Source organism: Labrus mixtus, chromosome 14 (genome assembly GCF_963584025.1).
Source record: "Labrus mixtus chromosome 14, fLabMix1.1, whole genome shotgun sequence".
NCBI lineage: Eukaryota > Metazoa > Chordata > Actinopteri > Labriformes > Labridae > Labrus > Labrus mixtus.
The window spans coordinates 2,778,629-2,802,048 of NC_083625.1; the positions used below are offsets into that span (position 1 = coordinate 2,778,629).

The window sequence follows — 23,420 nt, forward strand, 5'->3', positions numbered from 1 at the left end:
CGTGAAGCCTGAGAACTTGCGCGGAGCGTTGAGCGATGGGTCAGCAGGAGGAGCCATTAGCTGGCCGCTGGGGTTCATCTTCGCCTGAACCTTCTTCTTCGGAGTTGAACTGACTTTGGCCATCAGGTCTACGAGAGGAAGAAGAATGGGTTTGATATAAAAGAGAATACCTTACCAAGTTTAAAAGTACAAGAAGAGTAACGGCTTTAATAAACTTACATCAGGACACAATAAAGATTTGTATGGCAAGGTTTCACTGCAGCAGTCAAATTTTTATTTGATACTTTTTAATAAAATTTTAAAAAAGATACGACCTCCGTTATTTAAATGATCAACTGTATTAAAAAGATTAGCTTAAACCTACAGACCCTACATCATTTTTTTAACCCAAAGCTGCCGTTAGAGAAAGAGAGCTTGGTCTAAATCGCACAAAAACTTGACACATATACAAACGTATTTGTGCTTTTTAGACAGAGTGAAGGAGTTTGTTTGCAATTGCTGTCAATTAAATAATAATAAATTAGCCGATGTTCTGTTGCCAAGGTATCGAAACATTCATCTTTACTTGTATTGGAGTCAAAAATTCTGGTATTGTGAAAACTAGAAATCGGTCTTGGTCTGAAGATCACTTTTTGAAGGTCTCGTCTCAGAACTGAAAGCACTTTGACTCGCTCTCAGATTGGGCGGACTCCGGATTTTAAATCAAGACCGGTCAAGACCACAACTGACACAATTTTTCCTCGTCATTACTGCGATTAGAAGGAAAACGCCTCTTTTTAAAAGAACAAATAACTTAAATTAATTTGTAGTTTGATTTTTATCCCCCGGTAAAACCTGCAACCTTCCCGGTGTTACAGTCTAAGTAAGTGAAGCCCCCTGCACACAAGATGATGATATTTATGGTCTTGGTCTTGACTCGGTCTCTAGCCCTACCATAAATGTCTCGGTCTTGGAGCACTCTGGTCTCAGGTATGTCTTGGTCTCAGTTAGTTCACTAAAGACTACAACACTAGTGACGACACTATGCTGCACTACAGTATAATAATGTTTGGTCCTAAATCAAAAATATAAATAAATAATAAAATCCAGCTCCTTTTCTTAATGAAGTGAGCAGTCAGTAACAACAACCCTACATGTCATAAAACGTGGTGACTCGTAAGTTGTTCTGGTTAAACAGGTATACTGCTGACAGTTCAACAATGAAGAGCAAGACATACCTTGCAGGTAATAAAGAATAGGACAGCATTACCAAACCACTGCTTATTAAAACTTAAACAATAAGTGAAACAGGAGTTCTTGTTTCAGAGCAGTACTGATGTGTGATGCATTTAGATTTTTTCCTCATTATCTTTCACTCGTTAACTACATTATGGGATGAATTTTTAAATTCCAATTAAATGATATAATACTGAAAGGTGAAGTTCTGTGGACAGTAGATGGTATCAACACTGCTTTGGTCCGGTTTATTGACCCAGACAACTAGAGGTGGGAAAAAAATCGATTTATTTAAAAATCGAGATTCTTATCTAAAGAGATTTTAAAAATACTTATAACTTCCCTTTTTGTGGCTATTATCAGTCACTCCCTGCTAAGTTCTAGTTCTTTCACTCAGTAGAATGCCAAATAGAGCAGTAAGAAATTCAGCCAGTCTCACAGATGACCAGAGTACATCCTGAAGTATGGACTTATTCAAAAATAGACTTTGAAACCATGAATCCAGAATCTTTTTGAATCAAATCGTGACTCAAAGAATAGAAATCTAATCGTGAGACACCCGAAGATTCCCAGCCCGAGCGACAACTGTTTCAATTGTGCGATGGGAGAATAAATCCTAAAGAACCTGTACCTGACACATGTTTGTTGATGATCTCCTTGTCTTCATCCTGCAGCTCCTCCCAGCCCTCCAGATCTGTGATGTCCTCGATCTTCTTGGTGGTGGCTCTTGCCCTTTCCAGCTTTTCAAATATGCACTTCACATGATGCCACTCCTTCATCTCTCCTGCAGACTCGCTGAACGGGTTTGGCACAATCTTCCCTATGCGCACTATGCCCTTTTGGATTTTGTCCTTGCATTTCTTGCATCCTGCGGTGCCTCGTTTGGCGTACTCCACTATGAACCTTTGTTCTGACATGTCAGGCTCGCTGGAATAACACCGATGTAGGGAGAAATTGGGAGGATTGTTTTGGAGAAGTCTTCTCTTATGGATAACCACAGAGAAGGGATGGATGTCCCTGAAAATCTGCAACGAATCACCAGTTGTAGGTTTGAAGCATGAAGACACAGAAGAGGCTCTACACTCTCCCCACAGCCTGATAAGTGTGCCAAAAGGTTGTCGACCTATCCAAACAGCCCTCTGAGTCAACAGAATTAGCTGTCTCTGCATCCAGATGTGATGGTGGGCGGGTTACAACCTAAAAAAAAACAAAGGAACATATTGATTTAGAAAATGAAGAGTCCTAAAGTACGGCTAATTTCACATTACTATCAGCTTGAGTTCAGGCTGATACCATATAAACTGACTGGGCTTGCCCATATTGAGTATCCATAGTTCATTGATTAACATAATTTGTGTGCAACATGTCTGAACATGATCCGCTGCAAGATGATTTACAGTCCAATGATCCTCCAAACATGTACACAAAGTAGATCCTAGTGTTTCCCCAACATGATAATCTATCCTATAACTTTCCATGTTTTTATCTCAGTGTCTCAATTTGCTTAAGATTATAGCATAGAATAGAATAGAATAAAGAATAGAATAGAATAGAATAAAATAGAATAGAATAAAATAAAATAATAGAATAGAGTAAAAAAAAAAATAGAATAAAAAAATAAAAAAATAGAATAGAATAGAATAAAATAAAAATAAAATAAGATAAAATAAAAAATAAAAGAATACAATAAAAAAATAGAATACAATAAAAAAAATAATATATATATAAATAAAATAGAATAGAATAGAATAAAAGAATAGAATAGAGTAAAAAATAAAAAATAGAATAAAAAAAATAGAAAAATAGAATAGAATAAAATAAAAAATAAAATAAGATAAAATAAAAAAAATAAAAGAATAGAATAGAATAAAAAAAATAGAATACAATAAAAAAAAAAATATATATATATATAAATAAAATAGAATAGAATAGAATAGAATGACTTTATTGATCCCAAACTGGGAAATTGTGGCGTTACAGCAGCAGGTTGTGCAAACACACAATATGAGCAAAAAACACAATATTAGCAAATCTAAACACAATATAATATTAAATACAAAGTAAATAAGCACTAAAAATATCAAAACTAAGAATGAGAATATATACAACCAGGATTTAACTTACCATTACTAGTCTTAAATATGAAAGATTAAATGTAAATGTGTAAAAAAAAAAAGTTGTAAATGGACAGTATTGACATAAGTTAAAGTGCATGAGTGTAGACATGTTATAAACAGAAACTATACAATATAATCTGATATAATCTGTGTGCAACATGTCTGGACATGATCCGCTGCAAGATGATATACAGTCCAATGATCCTCCAAACATGTACACAAAGTAGTAGATACAATAATAGAACTTTAATAATAACTCAATGTTTAGTAAGGTGTTATCTAATACTTTTCGTGCATGTGTACAGATAATGTCCTAATTTACTGCTGCTACTTCTTCTTTATGAATAAAGTCAAACATTAGTGTAAAGTGTGTGTTTTACTTTTACCTCCGACTAGTGACACGAAGTCAATTGTTAGGCTGGCTAGTTCATTAGCATTAGCATCGACGTTACACACTAAGTCCCACACACAACAAGAGGGCAGGCTCATAATAAATTATGCAAAAACTAAGATAGAAGTGTTGACTTTTTGCTGATATATTCACAAATAATAAGCTACTGTACCTCGTCGGAGCTTAGTTTTATATGAAAGAACGGTTAATATCGCTGCACCTCCGCATTGTTGTGAGCTAACAGCTAAGCGGTGTCAAGTTAACGGACATTAAGCACTTCCGGGTTTGCTTTTTCAAAATATAAACGCCAACGCGAAAAATTTTCTATTATTGCAATACTCGCGAACTAAAGTTATATTTATGTGAGTGTGAAACCTTAATATACCTCGGACATTACGTTACTCTACCTTTCAGACAAAATAAAAAAAGAATTGAGTGTAAGAATAAGTGACGTTTTAACTTTATTTTGTAGGATTTATTTAACAAACCGGAAACTCTCTGTGAAATCATTTTAACTTGCGGCAGCTTTTGAAAAATGTGCACGGCATGGGCAACAGTGGCCAGCACGCGAAATGGGGCGGGGTTTGGATTAAAGTAACTATTCTGATTGGATAGCCAGAGTGTATGGGCGTGAATGGACGTTTAATACAAACAGCACCACCTGCTGGATGAGCCAAAGAAGTACCAATAAGAACCTATAAATAAATATAAATAAAGGGTTTTATAACTATTTTTGATCTTTATTGTTTTATTATTAATTGTGTTCATGCTTTGCGGAAGAAGTGCATTTATATACAAATTATTAGCGCAAAATATAAGATTTTTCTCATGCTTTATTTAGGAAAAGAAATAAAAACAGTAACCATGATTGCCGCATATTCAGTGTGTTATTTTGTGGGGTTTGTGAGGATGGTGATGGTTCTCTGCTCCCTTTCTATTTTCTTGATTGCCCTTCCTTTGCCAGTCACATGAGGAAACAGTCATTACTATTAAAGTTGTGAGTTACCTGCAAGAGAATTTATAGTGGATTTACAGTGCAGTTTTTATTTGTTTATTTCCATATATATTCCATACATATAAAAGTCTGAGTAAGAATACCTAATGATTAGTATGCACCACCAATATCTCATTGTAAAATGCACAAACTATAAAGATATATATTGAAATATAAAGGCGGGTGGTCCACTTTATTTGTTCACTTCATTTGTCTGTCTACTCGCCGTTATATTGAATAGTTTCTGCTGATAATATGACTACACTCATGCACTTTAACTTATGTCAATACTGTCCATTTACAACTCTGTTTTTACACATTTACATTTAATCTTTCATATTTAAGACTAGTAATGTTAAGTTAAATCCTGGTTGTGTATATTCTCATTCTTAGTTTTGATATTTTTAGTGCTTATTTACTTTGTATTTAATATTATATTATATTTAGATTTGCTAATATTGTGTTTTTTGCTCATATTGTGTGTTTGGACAACCTGCTGCTGTAACGCCACAATTTCCCAGTTTGGGATCAATAAAGTAATTCTATTCTATTTATTGAAATCAAACTCCATCACAAAATAGTAGTAAGAACAAAACATTGCACTGCACATCTTTTATCCTTAAAAACCTAAATGTTTCCATTTGGTGTTCATCAGGAAAGCCACTGCTGTTAAGGGATTCTAAACTATTTTTTTATCATCTGTCATGTGGCTTCATTATCTGTAAAATAGTTCCCACATGTCAAACATGTCTTGGCAGTTCCGCAACACAAAAAAACCCTCCCCCTGCTGCACTTTCTCTCCAGCCTTAAAGCCGCAGAAGCCCGCTTTAAACAAATTGTAAACACGCCTGAAACACATCAGTGGTTGTCTACGTAAAAGGCGTAGATGTGAACAGAACTCAATGCGAGCACGGACTATTTCTTGCGCACATTTCCTCCGGTAATCACGAGAAGAGAGGTGAGCTGCGTTTCTGCGCAGTGCGGGTGCGCGGAGGAGATGTCGGCGGGGAGGGAGGACCCAGAGACATTATTGACGCTGTTCCAGTCGCTACTCTTCTTGAGATATTTCTCATCAGGGCTGCAGTGAATTACAGAGCAAAAAGAATGGGAAGGAGTATACGTGGTGTCGATTGCACTGAAAGTCTGGCTGTCTCCACCGAACACCGACTTTTGTTGTTCAGCGGTATTTTCAGGAGGGACTAAGGGACGCAAGCAAAGCAAAGCAAAGCAGGGAAGCTAGCACCACAGACTAGCAAAACTGTGGCCCACAACAAACCTCCGAGCTAGCATCCGTCGCATGCACCGACAGAAAAAATGGTGAGAGCTGCTCATGTGTTGGTTTGTTCATTTAACCAGTTGTATCCTTCAAAATGTCACGACTGTCACGTTGTTGTGACATCCAGGTGTTACGTCGAGAAATGCACCCCTGCAGATAATTGCACGCACCCTTCGCGGAAGTGCTTTTGGAAAACCTGGATCAGGTGGAGTCTGTGATGACAAAGAAAGTAGCCTATCTGAAGTTTAAGTGTCCTTCTTGTTGCGCAGACTCTGCTGAAGACGCATTTTCATCATCCTGTGTAAATATGACCTGCAGACAGTGTTTAGACTCTGAAGTGTGCGTAGAGTAAACTGAAGGGTGGATGCAAAACACGGCAGCGTAGTGTTGTAAGAGTGGATGCAAAATACGGCCAGTGTTGAAATTGTGTCTGCTATATTTTATGCATTGTCCCGCAAGGTGCATGCATTTCTCAGCAGGGGTGCAATTCCTGGCATAACACCGGAACAATTGTCTGAGGGCCAGGTAGGCAGGCAGGTAGGTAGGTAGGTAGGTAGGTAGGCAGGTAGGTAGGTAGGTAGCTTAGCTTGCAGAGCTACAAGGTTGACAGCAGCATGTCACCTGGCTGCAGTCAGGAGGAAAAACACCGCGCACTACTCCACACTCCTGCTGTATGACAGGTCCTTATTGTGCACAGTGTTCATCACAGCATGTTATTGTTCCTGCGTTTCAATAACACTGACGTTTGTTCTATTTGAATGTCATCTTTTAGAAGTCCATTGTGAGGTCTTTTGTGAAGTCTCACGTCTACAATTTCCATGCAAGACAGATGACACTTTCAGAAACCAACAGCACACCGTCGACTTTAAATTTGGTCTACAGCAAATGATGCAAAAAGCCTGCAATAGATCCAATACTCGTCTTGGTCTTTGGAGCTTGAAACAAGCTGATAAATAACACCTGTGTGACACCTGTGTTTGCCAAAGGAAGCTCACGTGATGTCCCATTGAATTAGTGTTCAGTGCGTCTTTAGAAACAGGTTGGTGTTTAGTTTAATGTAAAAAAAGATAAAGAATAAGTCAGTTGTCTTGAAGTGTGACATTTGCACAGCTACATTGTTTTAGGTGTGGTTCACCGCTTGTTGGTTGGTAGAGCTGGTGTTTACAGATTGCTTTATCAAATATTGCCGCCTCATGTCATTACAATCAAAGCTGCCAAAACTCTGGAACAGCCTTTCCCTCGTCCATCACATCGGCTGAATCTGTGGCTTCTTTTCAAACGCTCTTCTTTACGCTAGCCTTTCAATAACTCCTCCTGTTTGTCTGATGTGTGAAAAAAGCCCGAGCCCATTGGACCACATCCCATGTTAACGGCTCGGAATCTGAATAATTTCATTTAAAATTTAATAAGAGCAACTTCTGTCAGACATGTTTTCTCCTTCATAAAAGAACAATAGACTCTGCGATTGTGAGCAAGTACTAACAGAAATGCATCGTGGGTAATTTTAAAGCCTTATAGTAGGCAGAGAATTTAAAAAAAATGGTGATGATGATTTTGACCTACAGAAATCTCAACCTTAAAGGCTTTATATGCGATTTTTTTGATCCAGCAGATGTCGCCCTTGAGCACCAGCATGAAACCAAAACAACTCGCGCTGCATTGTTGTGTTAGCATGCTAATGCTAGCGATCTTTATTCTGCTCGTATCTTCACACTGCATGTAAATTTACCTGACATGAGCGTGATCTAGAAACACAGTTAAGCAGTGAGTACAGTATGTTATTCTTCTTTTCTCTAGTCCCTCAATTAAACAACTTTTATACACGAGGGGAGGAGTCAGCCGGCCGTCCTGGCGATGTAAACAAAGTGAAGATAGGACTCTGAAAACTCTGAAAACATCACAGACAGTGGGACTCGAGTGTTACACCCATTGTAGACAGTCATGACTCACAGAGTTATTTTCAGAGGATATACTTGATTTCTACATTTAAGTGTGAAAAATCACATATAAAGCCTTTAAGTTTGGGCTGGGTATTTCCCACAACCCCTACGATATGGTATACATTCAAATATTTAAATCGCAGAGCTGTTGCTATGATGTTATTATGAACGGCACGATGGGTCAATCGACTTTACTGTCATCACAGCTTTGCAGCCGTATCCATTCTGTAGCGTCTGCAGAGTTTCCAAGGATCACATGACGATTTATAGATTGTTTTTCAGCACAGCTTTAAGTTACACACAGATTAACAACATCAACAGTTTGACAGTATTTCTCTCTTTGTGACCTCATCGTGTGCGCTGTCAGGTATCGAAGAAGATTTAAATCACACTCCCTTTAATTTTATACTCTAAACTTTTAACCACAGTCTTCTATTGTCTGAGACTGCCACTCGTATGAATCATATTCCAATGGCTCTTTTCACTGATGCATCACTTTTTTAAAATATTCAAAAGTCACCTAACGGAGAGTCCTGTCGCCGGGGCAACTATTACCTGCATATTTTTCATAAGTCTGTGCAGTCAAAGATCTTAAAGACTCTTTGTGAAGGCTGATTATTCACCGCTGATGTTTGATTGAAACCCGTATGACTCATGAGATGATTGTTTTATTTGTCCACATGCAGGTGTACCTGTTGAATCCTATAGACAACCTGAGAAGCTACATCAACAACCGTCCGCCGCTGGTCATTTTTATGATCAGCGTCAGCGCGGTGGCCATCGCCTTCCTGACCATCGGCTATTTCTTCAAGATTAAGGAGATCAAGTCTCCGGAGCTGACGGAGGTGAGTCACAGCCACGCAGAGAAGAGGGAGTAAATATCGTCTGCTCCAATAAAGTGCCTCTCGAGTACCAGCTGAAATGTCAGCTCATGACCTTAGTGCTGCGAGGAATCATTACTGCAACGTTTTGAACTCTGTCACTTCCTGTTTTTGATCTACTCAGACTTTTCTGAGTGTCGCCGGGAAAATGAAGTGATGTTACATTTATTAGGAAGAGCAATGAAGGAATCAAAGTTTTCTTCAAATACAGAGCGAGCTATATGTGACCTTTGACCCCTTTTTAAACTGCTCTAATGTACATGCCGATGTAAAGACTGGTATCGAGTAATGAAGCTGTTTTCAGACGGGAGGAGGTCTCCTGAGGTAGCGTCCGCTTTACCAGTGCTTCCCAAAGTGTGGGCCGCGGCCCCCTGGTGGGCCGTGTGGGTACTGCAGGTTGGCCTAAAAATAAAAGAAATATCATAATAATGATGATTTACCACGAGTCAACCCTTTAAGTGATTAGTAAGGCTTATCATGACTATTCATGGACATATTGTTCAGTAAACATTTTGTGTCTATCTTGCCATAATATCATGTTGTCATGTCCAATAATTTACTCTAACTGAAAGTTACAGGTGTAGTCTTAAAAAAAAAAAAAAAAAAAGTATAACGGGCCCCGGAGTAATTTTGTATTTCAAAGCGGGCCGCGGCAGTCTTAAGTTTGGGGAAGGCTGCGCTATACGACGCTGTAATGAGAATATTTGTCTTTATATCAGTGCTACGTGTAGTTCAACAGAATCACAATATCTACAAAAGAGCGGAGAAGAACAAACTGGAGACCAGGAAACACAATGCAGCCGTTTAAATACATGCATGCAGATCGTAGCGGTCGCATGCAGACACTCGATGCACCGTGCAGCAGTCACAGTAAATAAACGTCACTCCCCCCCCTCCCATTGGCTCGAGGTGAATTCTCCTGAGAATATCCTGCTGCGTTCTCACATCAGCTCACTCGAACTTGCTGCGGAAAAAAATACCAAGAGGCTGGCAGGAGAAACTCCGGGTGACGTCGTTCACACATACAGCTCCTCCTGGAAATGTCCAGAGTTTTTCAGGAGTTTTCTTAAAGTGTGAAAGCACTAGAAGTGGATGTGGATAAACCTTTGCACATTAATCTGAATAGTAAAAAATAAATGCTTTTCAAAATTGCACCTCCAGATACAAATCAGACGTCCTTGGGCTTCTTGAAAGGCGCTGTATAAATCAGACTAAGATCTAAGTATACAGGTGAAATACGAGGTACTTTGATTGCGTAATTACAGGAAAGCATTTGAACAGTCACACACTATTGACCTGCTAAACGTTCCTCTGACGCTCTAACACTCTGTCTGGTGTCTCCTTTGTCATATCGGTCATTTTCATTTAAATATGTTTACGCAGCCTAGAAAAAAATACCGTCTATAATCAGTTTATAAATGTTGGATCTCCTCTCTTAACGATCGAAACATATCTTCCCCGTAGGACTGGAACACCTTCCTGCTGCGCTACAACGAGCTGGACTTCTGCGTGTCGGAGAACGAGACGATAAAGCACGGCCTGAACGAGTCGACCACGCCGGAGAGCATGGTGGTGACCAGCGGTCAGGCTCGCTCCAGCACCCAGGTCCCCCTCCTGCTGGAGGACTCGGGTCCCATCAACATCTCGGTCCCCATCACCCTCACGCTGGACCCCCAGCGCCCCTTTGGAGGGTACTCGCGCAATATCACTCATCTGTACGCCACGGTGCTGGGGCAGCAGGTCGGCCTGTCTGGTAGGTCGTTTTCTTTTTTACTGTCGTCACTTTTAGGTGTTCAGAAGCAGAATCAGTTTGTGTTAACGGGAAATAAGTGAGTTAGATACAGCTTCGTCAAGTCGGGACTGAAGGTTGTACTCTGTGTGAAAGTTTTCTAAAACAACTTCAAGGAGAAATTCAATTGTGTGTGTGTGTGTGTGTGTGTGTGTGTGTGTGTGTGTGTGTGTGTGTGTGTGTGTGTGTGTGTGTGTTCTATTGTGGATTCATGTTTATGATCCTCACGTTTAAGTCTATAACAACATCCTCAAAGCTCAAGATTAACAAACTCAGTTGCAGTTTGTCCACACAACAGATTTTCAGATTTCCAGTTTGACGTCAGAGAGGAGCAAAGAATCCAGAGAGTGTTTACTAACCACGCTGTGGTGACACAATGAACCGACCTATTGTTTATCAGACATATTTTTACAACTTAAGTCATCTACCTGTTAAAAAGTAACATCTCTAACCTGTTGTGTAAAACTTTTTTATCACATTGTTTCATGTCATTCTACTTCCTGGTAGAAAGTCAGAGTGTTGCAATAAACAATACCCAACAGAAAATGACGTTTGACCTTTAAATTCAATGTTGCCTTAAAGTATTTTAACCCTCGGATGCCGGTGGCACAGTGGTTAGTGTGCACGCCCCACAGAGGCTGTAGCCCTCCAAGCGGACGGCCTGGGTTCAAATCCGACCTGTGGTTCCTAAGGCTTAATATGTGTTTTTTCACACTTAAATATAATAGAAATCAAATATCAAGTTGTTTAATTGAGGGACTAGAGAAAAGAAGAATAACATACTGTACTCACTGATTAACTGTGTTTCTAGATCACGCTCATCTCAGGTAAATTTACATGCAGTGTGAAGATACGAGCATAATAAAGATCGCTAGCATTAGCATGCTAACACAACAATGCAGCGCGAGTTGTTTTGGTTTCATGCTGGAGCTCAAGGGCGACATCTGCTGGATCAATAAATCGCCTTTAAAGGCATAAAAAAGCCCAAAAATAAATTTAAAAAAAAAAGCAAATAAAACATTTTAACCCTAATTTATTTCAAATCACGCTTCAGTCTGGACAAACTTGACTCCACAGAAAGCTTTGGGCTAAAATGAAAAACAGTTCAGCTGCTCTGTCACAGTCAGTCTGTACAATCTGTTTTCTGTTTCTCACTTTTTTAATTTACGATTGCGGGGACAACTCGTTCGATGGTTGTGTCTTGGCGTCAGCGACATCGGGCGGTGGTTCTGCTTCCACTTCAAGAAGATCAAAATCCATTTTAAACGTCAATCAAACGTCGTCTTTAAAGACATAACTATGTCGTCAAATATTGTTTTTTTTTTTTTTTTTAACCCAACGGACTTAAATTTACTGATTGTTGAGAAAATAAATTAAATGTTTATTCCAACGTGAGGTTCCTCACTTTGACTACAGAGCAAATCTAAAGTCAGGCTTCACCTTCCTGTAATCTGACCGGGTTAGATTCCTCACTAAAGGTCAGTTCATTTCATTTTTACAGCCCGTCTCTCTGATTTAAATCCCTCTCAGATTGGCCGTGTCTGTTGGTTTTAACCTTCTGCCTTTGATGACGTTCATTCAAAACCTGCTTTGTTTTTCACCCTGACCTACGTGGATAATCCCACTGTTTGGATATTGATATGTCTCTGACTGAACGATGCTTTATATACCAAGTTCAGCAGAAAACCGTGCTCCTGTTTGTCTCTCCATCTGCGGCATTTGGTAACTTATTACAAGCTCAGCTGTGTGCAAACAACACGTTACCTTGGCACAAAGTTTGTAAGCCACGAGAGCAGATGAGCAAAGTCAATACGGATCTGTGCAAACGTTTTGTACCTCAGAGTAAACAGTCCTCTCTGCACAGGGCGCACACTGTCCAGGAGGAGAGAAGAGGTGGACTTCCTCTTTTATAGGAGCCTTTACAAAATTAAGTAGTTGTTTATCTCTGAAATAAGACCGTCAGTGAAGCAGAGGTTGCGTTAGAATTTCTGGATATTCTGTATTAATGTGTTATTAGCCGGCATCGTAAAAAATTAAATCCATGAAGGGTCCTGCGTGCAGTTGATGTGCAATATGTGAATTAATAAAAAGTACTATAACATTAACAAAACATATTTTGCCCCTTATGTGAGGACGATTCTGACGTCAAGTCGGGCACCTCATTCTTTACAGAGTTTCCGAGTTGTTGTTCCGACTTGAGCAGGTGTTCGGAAACTCGTTTTTCCGACCTGTCAGACACCACTTGAATGCACCAAACATTGTCAGCCTGTCCTGAACACATAATATGATTGGATGTAATGGGGAAAGAGGGGGGGGGCGTTAATGAGAACTTCTTCTTTCCATCCAATTAGCCTTCAGATGTTTCAGACATCAATTAAATGTAGATTAAATTACCTCGATCCCCTTCATGTAAACTCAAAGGAGTATTTAGTCAACCCCCCCTCTTTCTCGTGGATATGCAATTATGTTGATACAACTTTATCCATCTCTACTCACACCCATGAGTCCACTCCGTCTGACAGATAATCTTCTAATCCTGCCTCACAGTTTGATTATGTTGCGTAAGCATGAAAAATCAGTCTTGTCATTTGTTATCCGGGGAGTAGCCTGCTATGAAATCGAGTATCTCTGGCGGTGGCTCTGCAGTGCTGTCCCGCTGTGGGAGCTGCATGCACGCTGTTCAGACAGAGTGTTAAGGTGCTCAAAGTGTTGCCTCGCAGGAAGTAGATGCATCTCTCTTTGGGGTTGTTGTAGCTTCATTGCGGCTAACTTAAAAAGACAATATTCAAACGATCTAGCTCCCTGAAAAACACTGTGTTCAGATGATAAAGAATCTGATGTGCTCTTGTGTTCATGTGTTTGTGTGTAGGCCGGGAAGCCCATGAAGAAATAAACATCACGTTCACCCTGCCTGTATCCTGGAACTCAGACGACTGTGTGCTGCACGGACACTGCGAGCAGGTGGTGTTCAGCACTTGCATGACCATCACGGCGGCCAACAATATCTTTCCAGTCACAGTGTGAGTTGGCCTGCCTCCCTGACTCAGAGGAGTGGGGGTGGGGCGGAGGGGGGGGAGGGGCTCTCTGTGTGTAGCGCCCGCCATTAACTTTGTTACTGAACTAAAATGAAACTAACATTTTCATTTCACTTTAGCGGATGTTTTGGGTTTAACTCTTCCTACAAAGTTCAATCAAAGTTAGTCAGTGGGTGAAATGGCCTGTGACTATAAAGATCCTGACACACCAAGCAGACCGCAAAGACTACAGCCGACGGCCAAACCGGGGCCGATGGAGCTAGAAACAGCGCAAAAACTAGGGCGACGATCGTTCACCGATCTCCTTGGTGTGTCAGGGCCTTTAGACAAACTGTCCCATTAGTATAAAGGCCAAACACAGAGGTTTTGGATTCTTGATATAAATGAAAAGCCCAGACTGTGAACATGCTGTTTATTCCTGACATCTGCATAGGGGTGTGTTACTGTTGTTAAATGATAAATTGAGCTCGTGCTGCTGTAAAGACATCGGGGTTGTACCTGCTGTATGCGGCCCCTCCCACTCTCATTACAGTAGTTATCACATAAATTAATTAGCTACTTTCCATCACGTGATGACTCATAATGTTATTTTCTTGGGATCCGATTAGCAGTGCTGCATTTAATAAAACATACATGAGAGTTTGCAGCAGTTAACTGGAATGACAGATGTTTGCAGCAGATGTTGTCAGCGGTGTGAAATGTATGTCAGTCCCTCGAGTCGTCCAAGCTGCATAATAAAACTTGGTCGTTTCCTGTAATGTTAAACTTGCTCAGCTCGATGCAGTCTTCTACAAACTCAAATAGTTTCCCAGAAAGATGGAAAAGCCGTCCCACTGCTCTTCAAGCTATCACGCTTTGTTAATCTGATATTAAAAACAAGGCTGCATTCTAGGAAGCAGTTGAAGTTTCCAGATTAAAGGTCAGATATTATCCTCCTCCTCCTCCTCTTCAGTGTAAATAAGTGTCAGAGCTCCTCAAAACATGTGTGTGAAGTTTCTTGTTCTAAATCCACTCTGATCCTGTATTTGATCATGTCTATAAACCCCTCTATTTCAGCCCTGCTCAGAACAGGCTGTTTCTGTGTCTGTACCTTTAAATATGTAAATGAGCTGTGTCTGACCACGCTCCCTCTCTGGAAGGGCTCGGGTGTACTCGGGCTTTCTCGCTCCATGTCCTATTGTTTATGGTGAGAAGGCAGACTCAGAGGGCAGAACAAACACCTAGCTGTGGGAGTGTCACCCACCTGGGGGAGGGGCTACTGCCCTTTGTGATGTCATGAAGGGAAAATCTCCAAACGGCCTGTTTGAGCACACATTTTCTGAAAAGTGGAGCAGGCAGAAGACAGAGAGGATGGACTTTTCTCATAATTGGGGGGTTTGTAGACAGACTAGAGACACATGTTAGTGTTAGAAAAAAAAGTACTCCAGGACTCCAGTAAGTAACTCTGTCCCTCTCTGTTGTGGTTTATAGGCAGCCGCCACACTGCGTGCCAGAGACGTACACCAACGCCACATCCTGGTACAAGGTATTCACCACAGTCCGTGACTCTGACACCAAGTACAGTCAGGACTACAACCCCTTCTGGTGTTACAAAGGAGCCATCGGCAAGGTGTACCACGCACTCAACCCAAAGCTTACAGTCATCGTGCCTGATGTGAGTCACCTCACTTTATTTTAAGGTTTTTGATTCTGACTTTTAAAGCACTTAACGGTCTGGACCCAGAACATATATATCTGAAGTTCTGTCCCCTTACAAGCCTTTTTTTTTCATCACCTCTACTAAGCAACATTCAGCAAAGTTACAGATGAGAGGAGAAACGTCCTTTAGCTGAAGCAGACTCATGATGAACAGAGATCTGCTGAGACTTGTGTTTGGATGGTGGGATAGAGCGAGATGCAGGAAGGAGGAGATGGATAGAGACAAACAGAGTGTCAAAAGTTAATTAACAGACAGGATTTCCTGTAAAACAGCATCCTGGTTAGGATAGAAGAGCTACTTTACAGCATTTTCTTCAATACAACAACATGACTTGAACCTTAAGCGAGTGAACTTGAAGTTATCTTTTTATGTTTCATTTTCAATTTCCCAGTTTGGGATCAATAAAGTAATTCTATTCTATTGTATTCTATATTTTATACCCTGACCTGCATTTAATCTGTTTCAATGTTAACGTTTTTTAAGTTGTTGTTGCAAGCTAGGAAGAAACAAATTCAGAGAACCCCAGGTCAGATTCTCCAGCTGTGAATTTTCAGGCGGGGTATACTCTCCCTCTCCCTTCTATAAGACAAGCTAAATGTGACTGAACATGGAGCCCATTCTGAAAGCCATGTGGTCTTAGTTCTATACCGATGGTGGTAGATTGTTCCTGCTAAACAATGATCCCATTGTCGGGCCTCCACTGTGCACTGAACGGTCCAGTGAGCCTGAAAACAAATATATGACATGCCTGGACTGTTACCTGATCTCAAACACACAGAGGATTAAAGAGTGGCGCTAGAGACCATTGTTTCCATCATCAGCAACAAATGACAGAGATGGAATGACTCTTGACCTTTCTGTTGCTAGGTGAGGTAGATCGTTCTGTCAAAGGTGAGGTAGCTCGTTCTGTCAAAAGTGAGGTAGATCGTTCTGTCAAAGGTGAGGTAGCTCGTTCTGTCAAAGGTGAGGTAGCTCGTTCTGTCAAAGGTGAGGTAGATCGTTCTGTCAAAGGTGAGGTAGCTCGTTCTGTCAAAGGTGAGGTAGCTCGTTCTGTCAAAGGTGAGGTAGCTCGTTAATGTCAAAGGTGAGGTAGCTCGTTAATGTCAAAGGTGAGGTAGCTCGTTAATGTCAAAGGTGAGGTAGCTCGTTCTGTCAAAGGTGAGGTAGCTCCTTCTGTCAAAGGTGAGGTAGCTCGTTAATGTCAAAGGTGAGGTAGCTCGTTAATGTCAAAGGTGAGGTAACTCGTTCTGTCAAAAGTGAAGTAGCTCGTTAATGTCAAAGGTGAGGTAGCTCGTTCTGTCAAAGGTGAGGTAGCTCGTTCTGTCAAAGGTGAGGTAGCTCGTTCTGTCAAAGGTGAGGTAGCTCATTAATGTCAAAGGTGAGGTAGTTCGTTCTGTCAAAAGTGAGGTAGCTCGTTCTGTCAAAGGTGAGGTAGCTCATTAATGTCAAAGGTGAGGTAGCTCGTTCTGTCAAAGGTGAGGTAGCTCATTAATGTCAAAGGTGAGGTAGCTCGTTCTGTCAAAGGTGAGGTAGCTCATTCTGTCAAAGGTGAGGTAGCTCGTTCTGTCAAAGGTGATGTAGCTCGTTCTGTCAAAGGTGAGGTAGCTCGTTAATGTCAAAGGTGAGGTAGCTCATTAATGTCAAAGGTGAGGTAGCTCATTAATGTCAAAGGTGAGGTAGCTCGTTCTGTCAAAGGTGAGGTAGCTCATTAATGTCAAAGGTGAGGTAGCTCGTTCTGTCAAAGGTGAGTTAGCTTGTTCTGTCAAAGGTGAGTTAGCTTGTTCTGTCAAAGGTGAGGTAGCTCGTTCTGTCAAAGGTGAGGTAGCTTGTTCTGTCAAAGGTGAGGTAGCTCGTTAATGTCAAAGGTGAGGTAGCTTGTTCTGTCAAAGGTGAGGTAGCTCGTTAATGTCAAAGGTGAGGTAGCTCGTTCTGTCAAAGGTGAGTTAGCTTGTTCTGTCAAAGGTGAGGTAGCTCGTTAATGTCAAAGGTGAGTTAGCTTGTTCTGTCAAAGGTGAGGTAGCTCGTTAATGTCAAAGGTGAGTTAGCTCGTTCTGTCAAAGGTGAGGTAGCTCGTTAATGTCAAAGGTGAGGTAGCTCGTTCTGTCAAAGGTGAGGTAGCTCGTTAATGTCAAAGGTGAGGTAGCTCGTTCTGACAAAGGTGAGACAGCTCGTTCTGTCAAAGGTGAGGTAGCTCGTTCTGTCAAAGGTGAGGTAGCTCGTTCTGACAAAGGTGAGGTAGCTCGTTCTGACAAAGGTGAGGTAGCTCGTTAATGTCAAAGGTGAGGTAGCTCGTTCTGACAAAGGTGAGGTAGCTCATTAATGTCAAAGGTGAGGTAGCTCGTTCTGTCAAAGGTGAGGTAGCTCGTTAATGTCAAAGGTGAGGTAGATCGTTAATGTCAAAGGTGAGGTAGCTCGTTAATGTCAAAGGTGAGGTAGCTCGTTAATGTCAAAGGTGAGGTAGCTCAGTCTGTCAAAGGTGAGGTAGCTCTTTCTGTCAAAGGTGAGTTAGCTTGTTCTGTCAAAGGTGAGGTAGCTCGTTCTGTCAAAGGTGAGGTAGCTCGTTCTGTCAAAGGTGAGGTAGCTCGTTCTGTCAAAGGTGAGGTAGCTCGTTCTGTCAAAGGTGAGGTAGATCGTTCTGTCAAAGGTGAGGTAGCTCGTTAATGTCAAAGGTGAGGTAGCTCGTTCTGTCAAAGGTGAGGTAGCTCGTTCTGTCAAAGGTGAGGTAGCTCATTCTGTACACTCCACTATATTTAACTCTCGTCTTTCTAACTCTTTCCAGGACGACCGTTCCCTCATCAACCTGCACCTGATGCACACGAGCTACTTCCTGTTTGTCATGGTCATCACTATGTTCTGTTACGCAGTCATAAAGGGACGACCTGGCAAAGTACGACAAACCAACCCCGACTTCTGCCCTGAGAAGGTACAACAGTCACCAGCAGTGCTTTATGACGTGAACAGGTAGTTTCAGACGAGCCTCAACCGACCGCTGATTGGTCCAAGACACTATCCAATCAAAATCTTGATTCTCTGCTTTCTCTGCAAACTGCATGGACCTATGATGAAGCAATCTCAAAGTTAACACTAAGCAGGGGCGGGGCAAAGGAGACTTCAGTCAGCTCTTGTTGTGTTTGGGGCTTTTCGCTTGGTGGCAATAAATCGTGGGGGAAGGATTCGGCTTTTTGAGTTTTGAATCTGCAAAGAGCAAAGTCTCAAAAAGGAAGCTCAGGAGATCAAACCTGGCAGCCTGATTTTAATTACCGTCAAATCTGTTGTGTAAGACGCACTTTGAAAACCTGTTTTGTTGGCTGCGTCCTGCATAACCGATGAAGCAGTATAAAATGCTGACACGCACACCGTCAGCTGCATCAGTCACACGATGCACGCGATCTCACAATTAAATAATCATCCTCGTTCATTGTGTATTACAAGCTGTGCTGAGATACAAAGCGACACAAACCAGGCTGGCTGTGCGACATTTAAACATATTCTCTGAAAACAAACGGGACTAAAAAAGCGACACAGCTGGACAGAAATTGCACGTCATAGCGTCACAGAGGTAGGCAGTTTAAAGGTGCGCTATGTAGATTTGCGAGTGAAATTTAAAAGTTGGAGAAGTGAAACAATTCTATGCTATATTTTCTGAACAACATACACAAACTTTATTCTAAGAAAAAATGTTGTCCCTGAACACTGTTTTGAGCTAAAAAGCGACCAGGAGAGTTACAGTTTCTTAGTTGCCCACCACCATAACTTCTCGTGTAGCATTTTATCTTCAAACAGTGTCACAGGGACCAAATTTTCCAACAGACTGCATCCTATAAAGCGGACTTCAATTCTGGATTTTACGGTACTTAATATTGAGAAAAGTACGCCATATGGTTAGCTAGGCTAATGCAACGTTAAGAGTTGAGGATGGTTACCTAACGCTCGAACCACCACTTTTTAATATCTATACATTTAACAGTTTTAAAAAAGGAAATCAGAACAGAAATAAACTATTTAGATTCACAACAGCGATCTCCAAAACAGCCGCTAGTTTGCTAGCCGGAAATGACAGATTGTTTTTTTAACAGGATTCATCGTGAAGAGGTTTAAAGTTAAAAAGGTTTTTGCACAAGAATGAAATCAAGTATTTAAAAAAAATACTCAATAATTATGCTTCCATAGTTATTTTTTAAGCAGATTAAAGTCCCACATTCATCGTTAGTGATGCACAAACAAAAGCCCTTTAAACCTAAGAACACCGTGTTACATGCTGCTCCTCGCTCCTCGCTCTGCCTGATCGGTGAGTGGTTGCATTTCGCTCCCAGAGGTAATCGATGATCCCCGTCTTCTGTGAGTGTGTGTGTGTGTGTGTGTTGTAGCACAAAAAAAACAGACGGCATAACCTTCACGTATCACCTTTCATCAGCCAGCTAGCAGCAGTCCAGAGTACCAGGATGAAGCTCTGACTCATTGTCTGAGTCAGAGCGCACACACACACACACACACACACACACACACACACACACACACACACACACACACACACACACACACACACACACACACACACACACACACACACACACACACACACACGGGGGATGGAGTGTCAACAGAGCTAAAATTAACCCGTTTTATATACAGGCAGCTGTGGGGCGGGCTAAATAACGGTCATATCACCATACAAGTTTTCTGTGATTATTGATATATTGTGAGAATGACAATACCTGAATTAGTGAAGAATTTAAAATGCTCCTTCAAAATAAAAGTGCAGAATCCATGTAAATATATTCACTGCAACTTGGTGACAGTTTCCCCGCCTATCATGCTTCATCTCCTCTCTTCTTTTCACCGCTTTCTTCTTCTTTTATCCCGTTTTGTTCACCAATTACCTCCATTCACTTTTCCCCCGATTCATGTCATGTGCGCCTCAGTTATAAATCATGAAGTGGCTCAGCCAGCTGATAATATCGGCCGATATTAGAACATCGAGTCGTCTAATTTGATCGCCGATGTTACTAGATAACTCGGTCATGCGAACGCGAGGGGAGGGGGGGTTGGAGGTGTGTCTATGTAGGAGAGCGGAGGCTTCAGTATGGAGGAGGCGTGGCCAAACAGCAGTTTGTTTTGGTTTCATGCTGGAGCTCAAGGGCGACATCTACTGGATCAAAAAAAAAAACTACTGGTGGAGATCTGATCACACTTCGATGATTATTTCTGATGCTTTTTAATCCTCTGCTTTCACTTTCTTTCTCTCTTTTATCTGTTTGTGGTGGATCTGGTGGTGGGGGTATGCTTCTGAGCCGCAGTGAATCTCTCAGTAACCTCCTGTCTTCTGTTTCAGGTGGCGTTGTCAGAGGGTTAAACAGACACCCGAGAGATGTGTGAGAACTTACTTGTGACACGGACAAAACTCCAAGAAACAGAAGAAATAAAAAAAATAAACAAAATAAAAAATAAACATACCAGTTGCCTAGTGAACCTTGGAAATACAACAAGGGGACACAAAAGCTCTGTGAATGCATTATCCTTGCAATGTTGGGTTTCTCCAACCAAAGATATACAAGTGCCTGTATCTGTCGTGTAAATATTTGTAGGAACTCTGATATTCTGTGCAGAACCTTCTGTTCTTTTTCTCTCGTTTGGTTTGTTTTTTGTTTCTATTCGATTGTGTTTTTTTTGCCTGAGTCCCCCGTGTGCCATGTCAGAACATGCAGTACATCCATCAAAGCAGAAGGCCAGACCCCAAGAACTGCACCGCCATTCATCATATCATCAAGACTCATTTATCAAGCAGGTTAAAAAAAAACAAGAGGAAACCGGGGAGGCTGCACGGTGGTGCAGTGGTTAGCGAGGAGGTTCCTGGTTTGAATCCCTGTCTGTCAGGAGCCTCTCTGTGTGGAGTTTGCATGTTCTCTCCCCGTGCATGTGTGGGTTCTCTCCGGCTTCCTCCCACAGTCCAAAGACATGCTCGATAGGTTTAACTGGAGACTCTAAAATTGCCCGTTGTCTGTCTCTATACGTCCGCTCTGTGATTGGCTGGCGTACTTTCCACGGTGTAACCCCGCCTCTCGTCCAATCGGTGATTGGCTCCAGCCCCATGCGTCTCCGCACATGAAAAGCGGTATAGATAAAGGATGGATGGATGGAACGGTGTCCACCTACCACTGAAGTTGGTTTATCTCTCACTTTGTTGCATTCAGATCTGTAATCGCGGCGTTTCTAACTCCCACGATAAGAAGCCAAACGTTAACTCTCATGAGACATGTTTGCTTGTGATGCCGTTAAGGATGAACTCATCACTGAGCACTTATCGCTTCAGCGAGGAAGCAAAGTATGAATTTAGCACTTTTTCTCCCCGGACAGTGTGAACAAAAACCCGTCTGATAACGATGCAAACACTTTAATTTATTAAACTGAACTCTCAAATTGTATTTTTTTTTTAATTACCGAATTAACAATCCTGTTTGCTCCCTGTGAGTGTGCGACATCAGAGTGAGGAGTGTTTAGATGATGCACATTTCTCTAAAACGTCTGGACAGTGAATTAACGAGTCCCATCGTCTGTGTTTGACTTGTCAGCAGGTCGGTAATTGACTGCAAAGCTTCCTGTGGTTTTTGAGGATATATTTTTTTATTTGCTGCACTTAAAATCTGAGTTTCTGCCTTTTTTAGTTTTTTCTTCCTCCGTGGCTTCATCGCCGCTCACCTGCCTCGCTCTTTACGTTCATTTGCTGCAGCCGTTTTTGTCGTTTGTTTTGCTTCCCACAGTTTATCTGATGTTGGACTCCATCTTTTTTTCCGTTGCACCTGGATGAAGCAGAACTTTATCTTGCCTTACTCACGGCTGACTTGCTTGCTAAAAAAAAAAAAACACAGGGAGATCCATCTCTGTCCTCCCGTCTTCTACAGCCATCCTCCTCTTCTTCTTGTTTCTTCCATTTTTAAAGAGCCTGTGGTTTGAAAAATCTAACTTGTGACCTTTTTTTATTTTCCTATTAATGTAAATGTTTTATTCGAGGAGGCATTTGAAGGTGTGCTCGTGTTTGCATAGTTCCTGCACCTTTTTTTTTTTTTAGATTTCTTGCACATTTTTTTGGTTCTCTGCCCCTGTGATGATTTCTTTTTTTTTACTTTGTCCAATATCACATGTAGAAAGTCTGATTTTGAACTCTAGGAACCTTTATAAAAAATGATGATATATAAGTATATAATTATATTTATATAGCTGTGATGTTATATTACGTTTCTTTTTATTTTCTTGTGATTTTTGTGGTACAACAAAATGTGCAAAAAGTCACCTGGGGTGAGAGTTTGGGAAATGTTTGGATACATTGAGGTGGATTTAGACTGTTTCTGAAATGTGGTTACTAGGCAACCAAATGTTAATTAGCCTACTTAAAGGATACTAAAGAGGAAGTAATAATCTCGACTGTTGAGCAGTTTTCACACATGCACTCCTTGAAATTTCGAGAAAGTCCAGACGGCCTCTGAAATTTTTCCAAACCTGTTATTCACAGCCTGACGATTTCCCTGTGAGACGGGAGGCTTTCAGAAGGAACCAAAAAAAAAAAGGACGCTGCAGTCATAACGTATCCAAGATGGTGGACGAAGCAACATGTGACGCTAACGTTTGCGTTCACACATGCAGCTCATATTTTCAGGAGATTTGTGCATCAGAGCTGTGGAGGAAAAAAAAGATTCTCTTCCAAGATTTGATCATTTCTATCTTGATGTCAGAGCTCACTTTGACAATCATTTAAATTAAAAAAAAAAGACAGAATAAAAATGCACCAATTAGATTAGAATACGATTGTTCGTTCAGTCTTGAAAAGAGAATTGACAGTCTAAGTCCGCCTCAACACTCTGTCCAGTTCGACTTCCTTTCCAATAATAATTTCTGAAACATCGACCTTACCTCTTGTGTTTTCATTTTGTTCCATCATCGTCGACGTACCTGTTGAATGTACTTTTTCAATAAGCAGCAGAATCCAACTCTGAGATGCAACTATTCCACGTGATCTGAAACCAGGATGTACATTTGTTTTTGTTTGTTTTTATTTGTCCAGTTTAAAAAAAGCTTTACTTGAATGATG

At 41.1% G+C, this 23,420-nt stretch overlaps 2 protein-coding genes across 4 annotated transcripts in view; one reads left to right on the forward strand and one right to left on the reverse strand.

Annotated features, from left to right (window-relative positions):
* lig3 (ligase III, DNA, ATP-dependent) overlaps positions 1-3,983 on the reverse strand; it is a 21,881-nt gene extending 17,898 nt beyond the window's left edge. For both annotated transcript variants that reach the window (XM_061056122.1, XM_061056123.1), the window contains exons 1-3: positions 3,896-3,983; positions 1,847-2,412; positions 1-128 (exon numbers count right to left, since the gene is read on the reverse strand). In XM_061056122.1, the coding sequence (XP_060912105.1) occupies positions 1-128; positions 1,847-2,384 (666 nt within the window). In that variant the 5' untranslated portion in view covers positions 2,385-2,412; positions 3,896-3,983. The remainder of the gene's footprint in view (positions 129-1,846; positions 2,413-3,895) is intronic.
* A 1,709-nt stretch (positions 3,984-5,692) lies between these two features.
* tmem248 (transmembrane protein 248) lies at positions 5,693-23,420 on the forward strand. Of its 2 annotated transcripts, none has more exons than XM_061056160.1 (7): positions 5,693-6,034; positions 8,620-8,778; positions 10,279-10,567; positions 13,473-13,623; positions 15,109-15,292; positions 18,117-18,260; positions 20,670-23,420. In XM_061056160.1, the coding sequence occupies exons 1-7, from the start codon at positions 6,032-6,034 to the stop codon at positions 20,688-20,690; spliced, it is 951 nt and encodes a 316-aa protein (XP_060912143.1). In that variant the 5' UTR covers positions 5,693-6,031; the 3' UTR covers positions 20,691-23,420. The 2 variants fall into 2 exon arrangements, with proteins under 2 accessions (XP_060912143.1, XP_060912142.1); XM_061056159.1 differs by having other exon boundaries at positions 5,694-6,034; positions 18,117-18,298.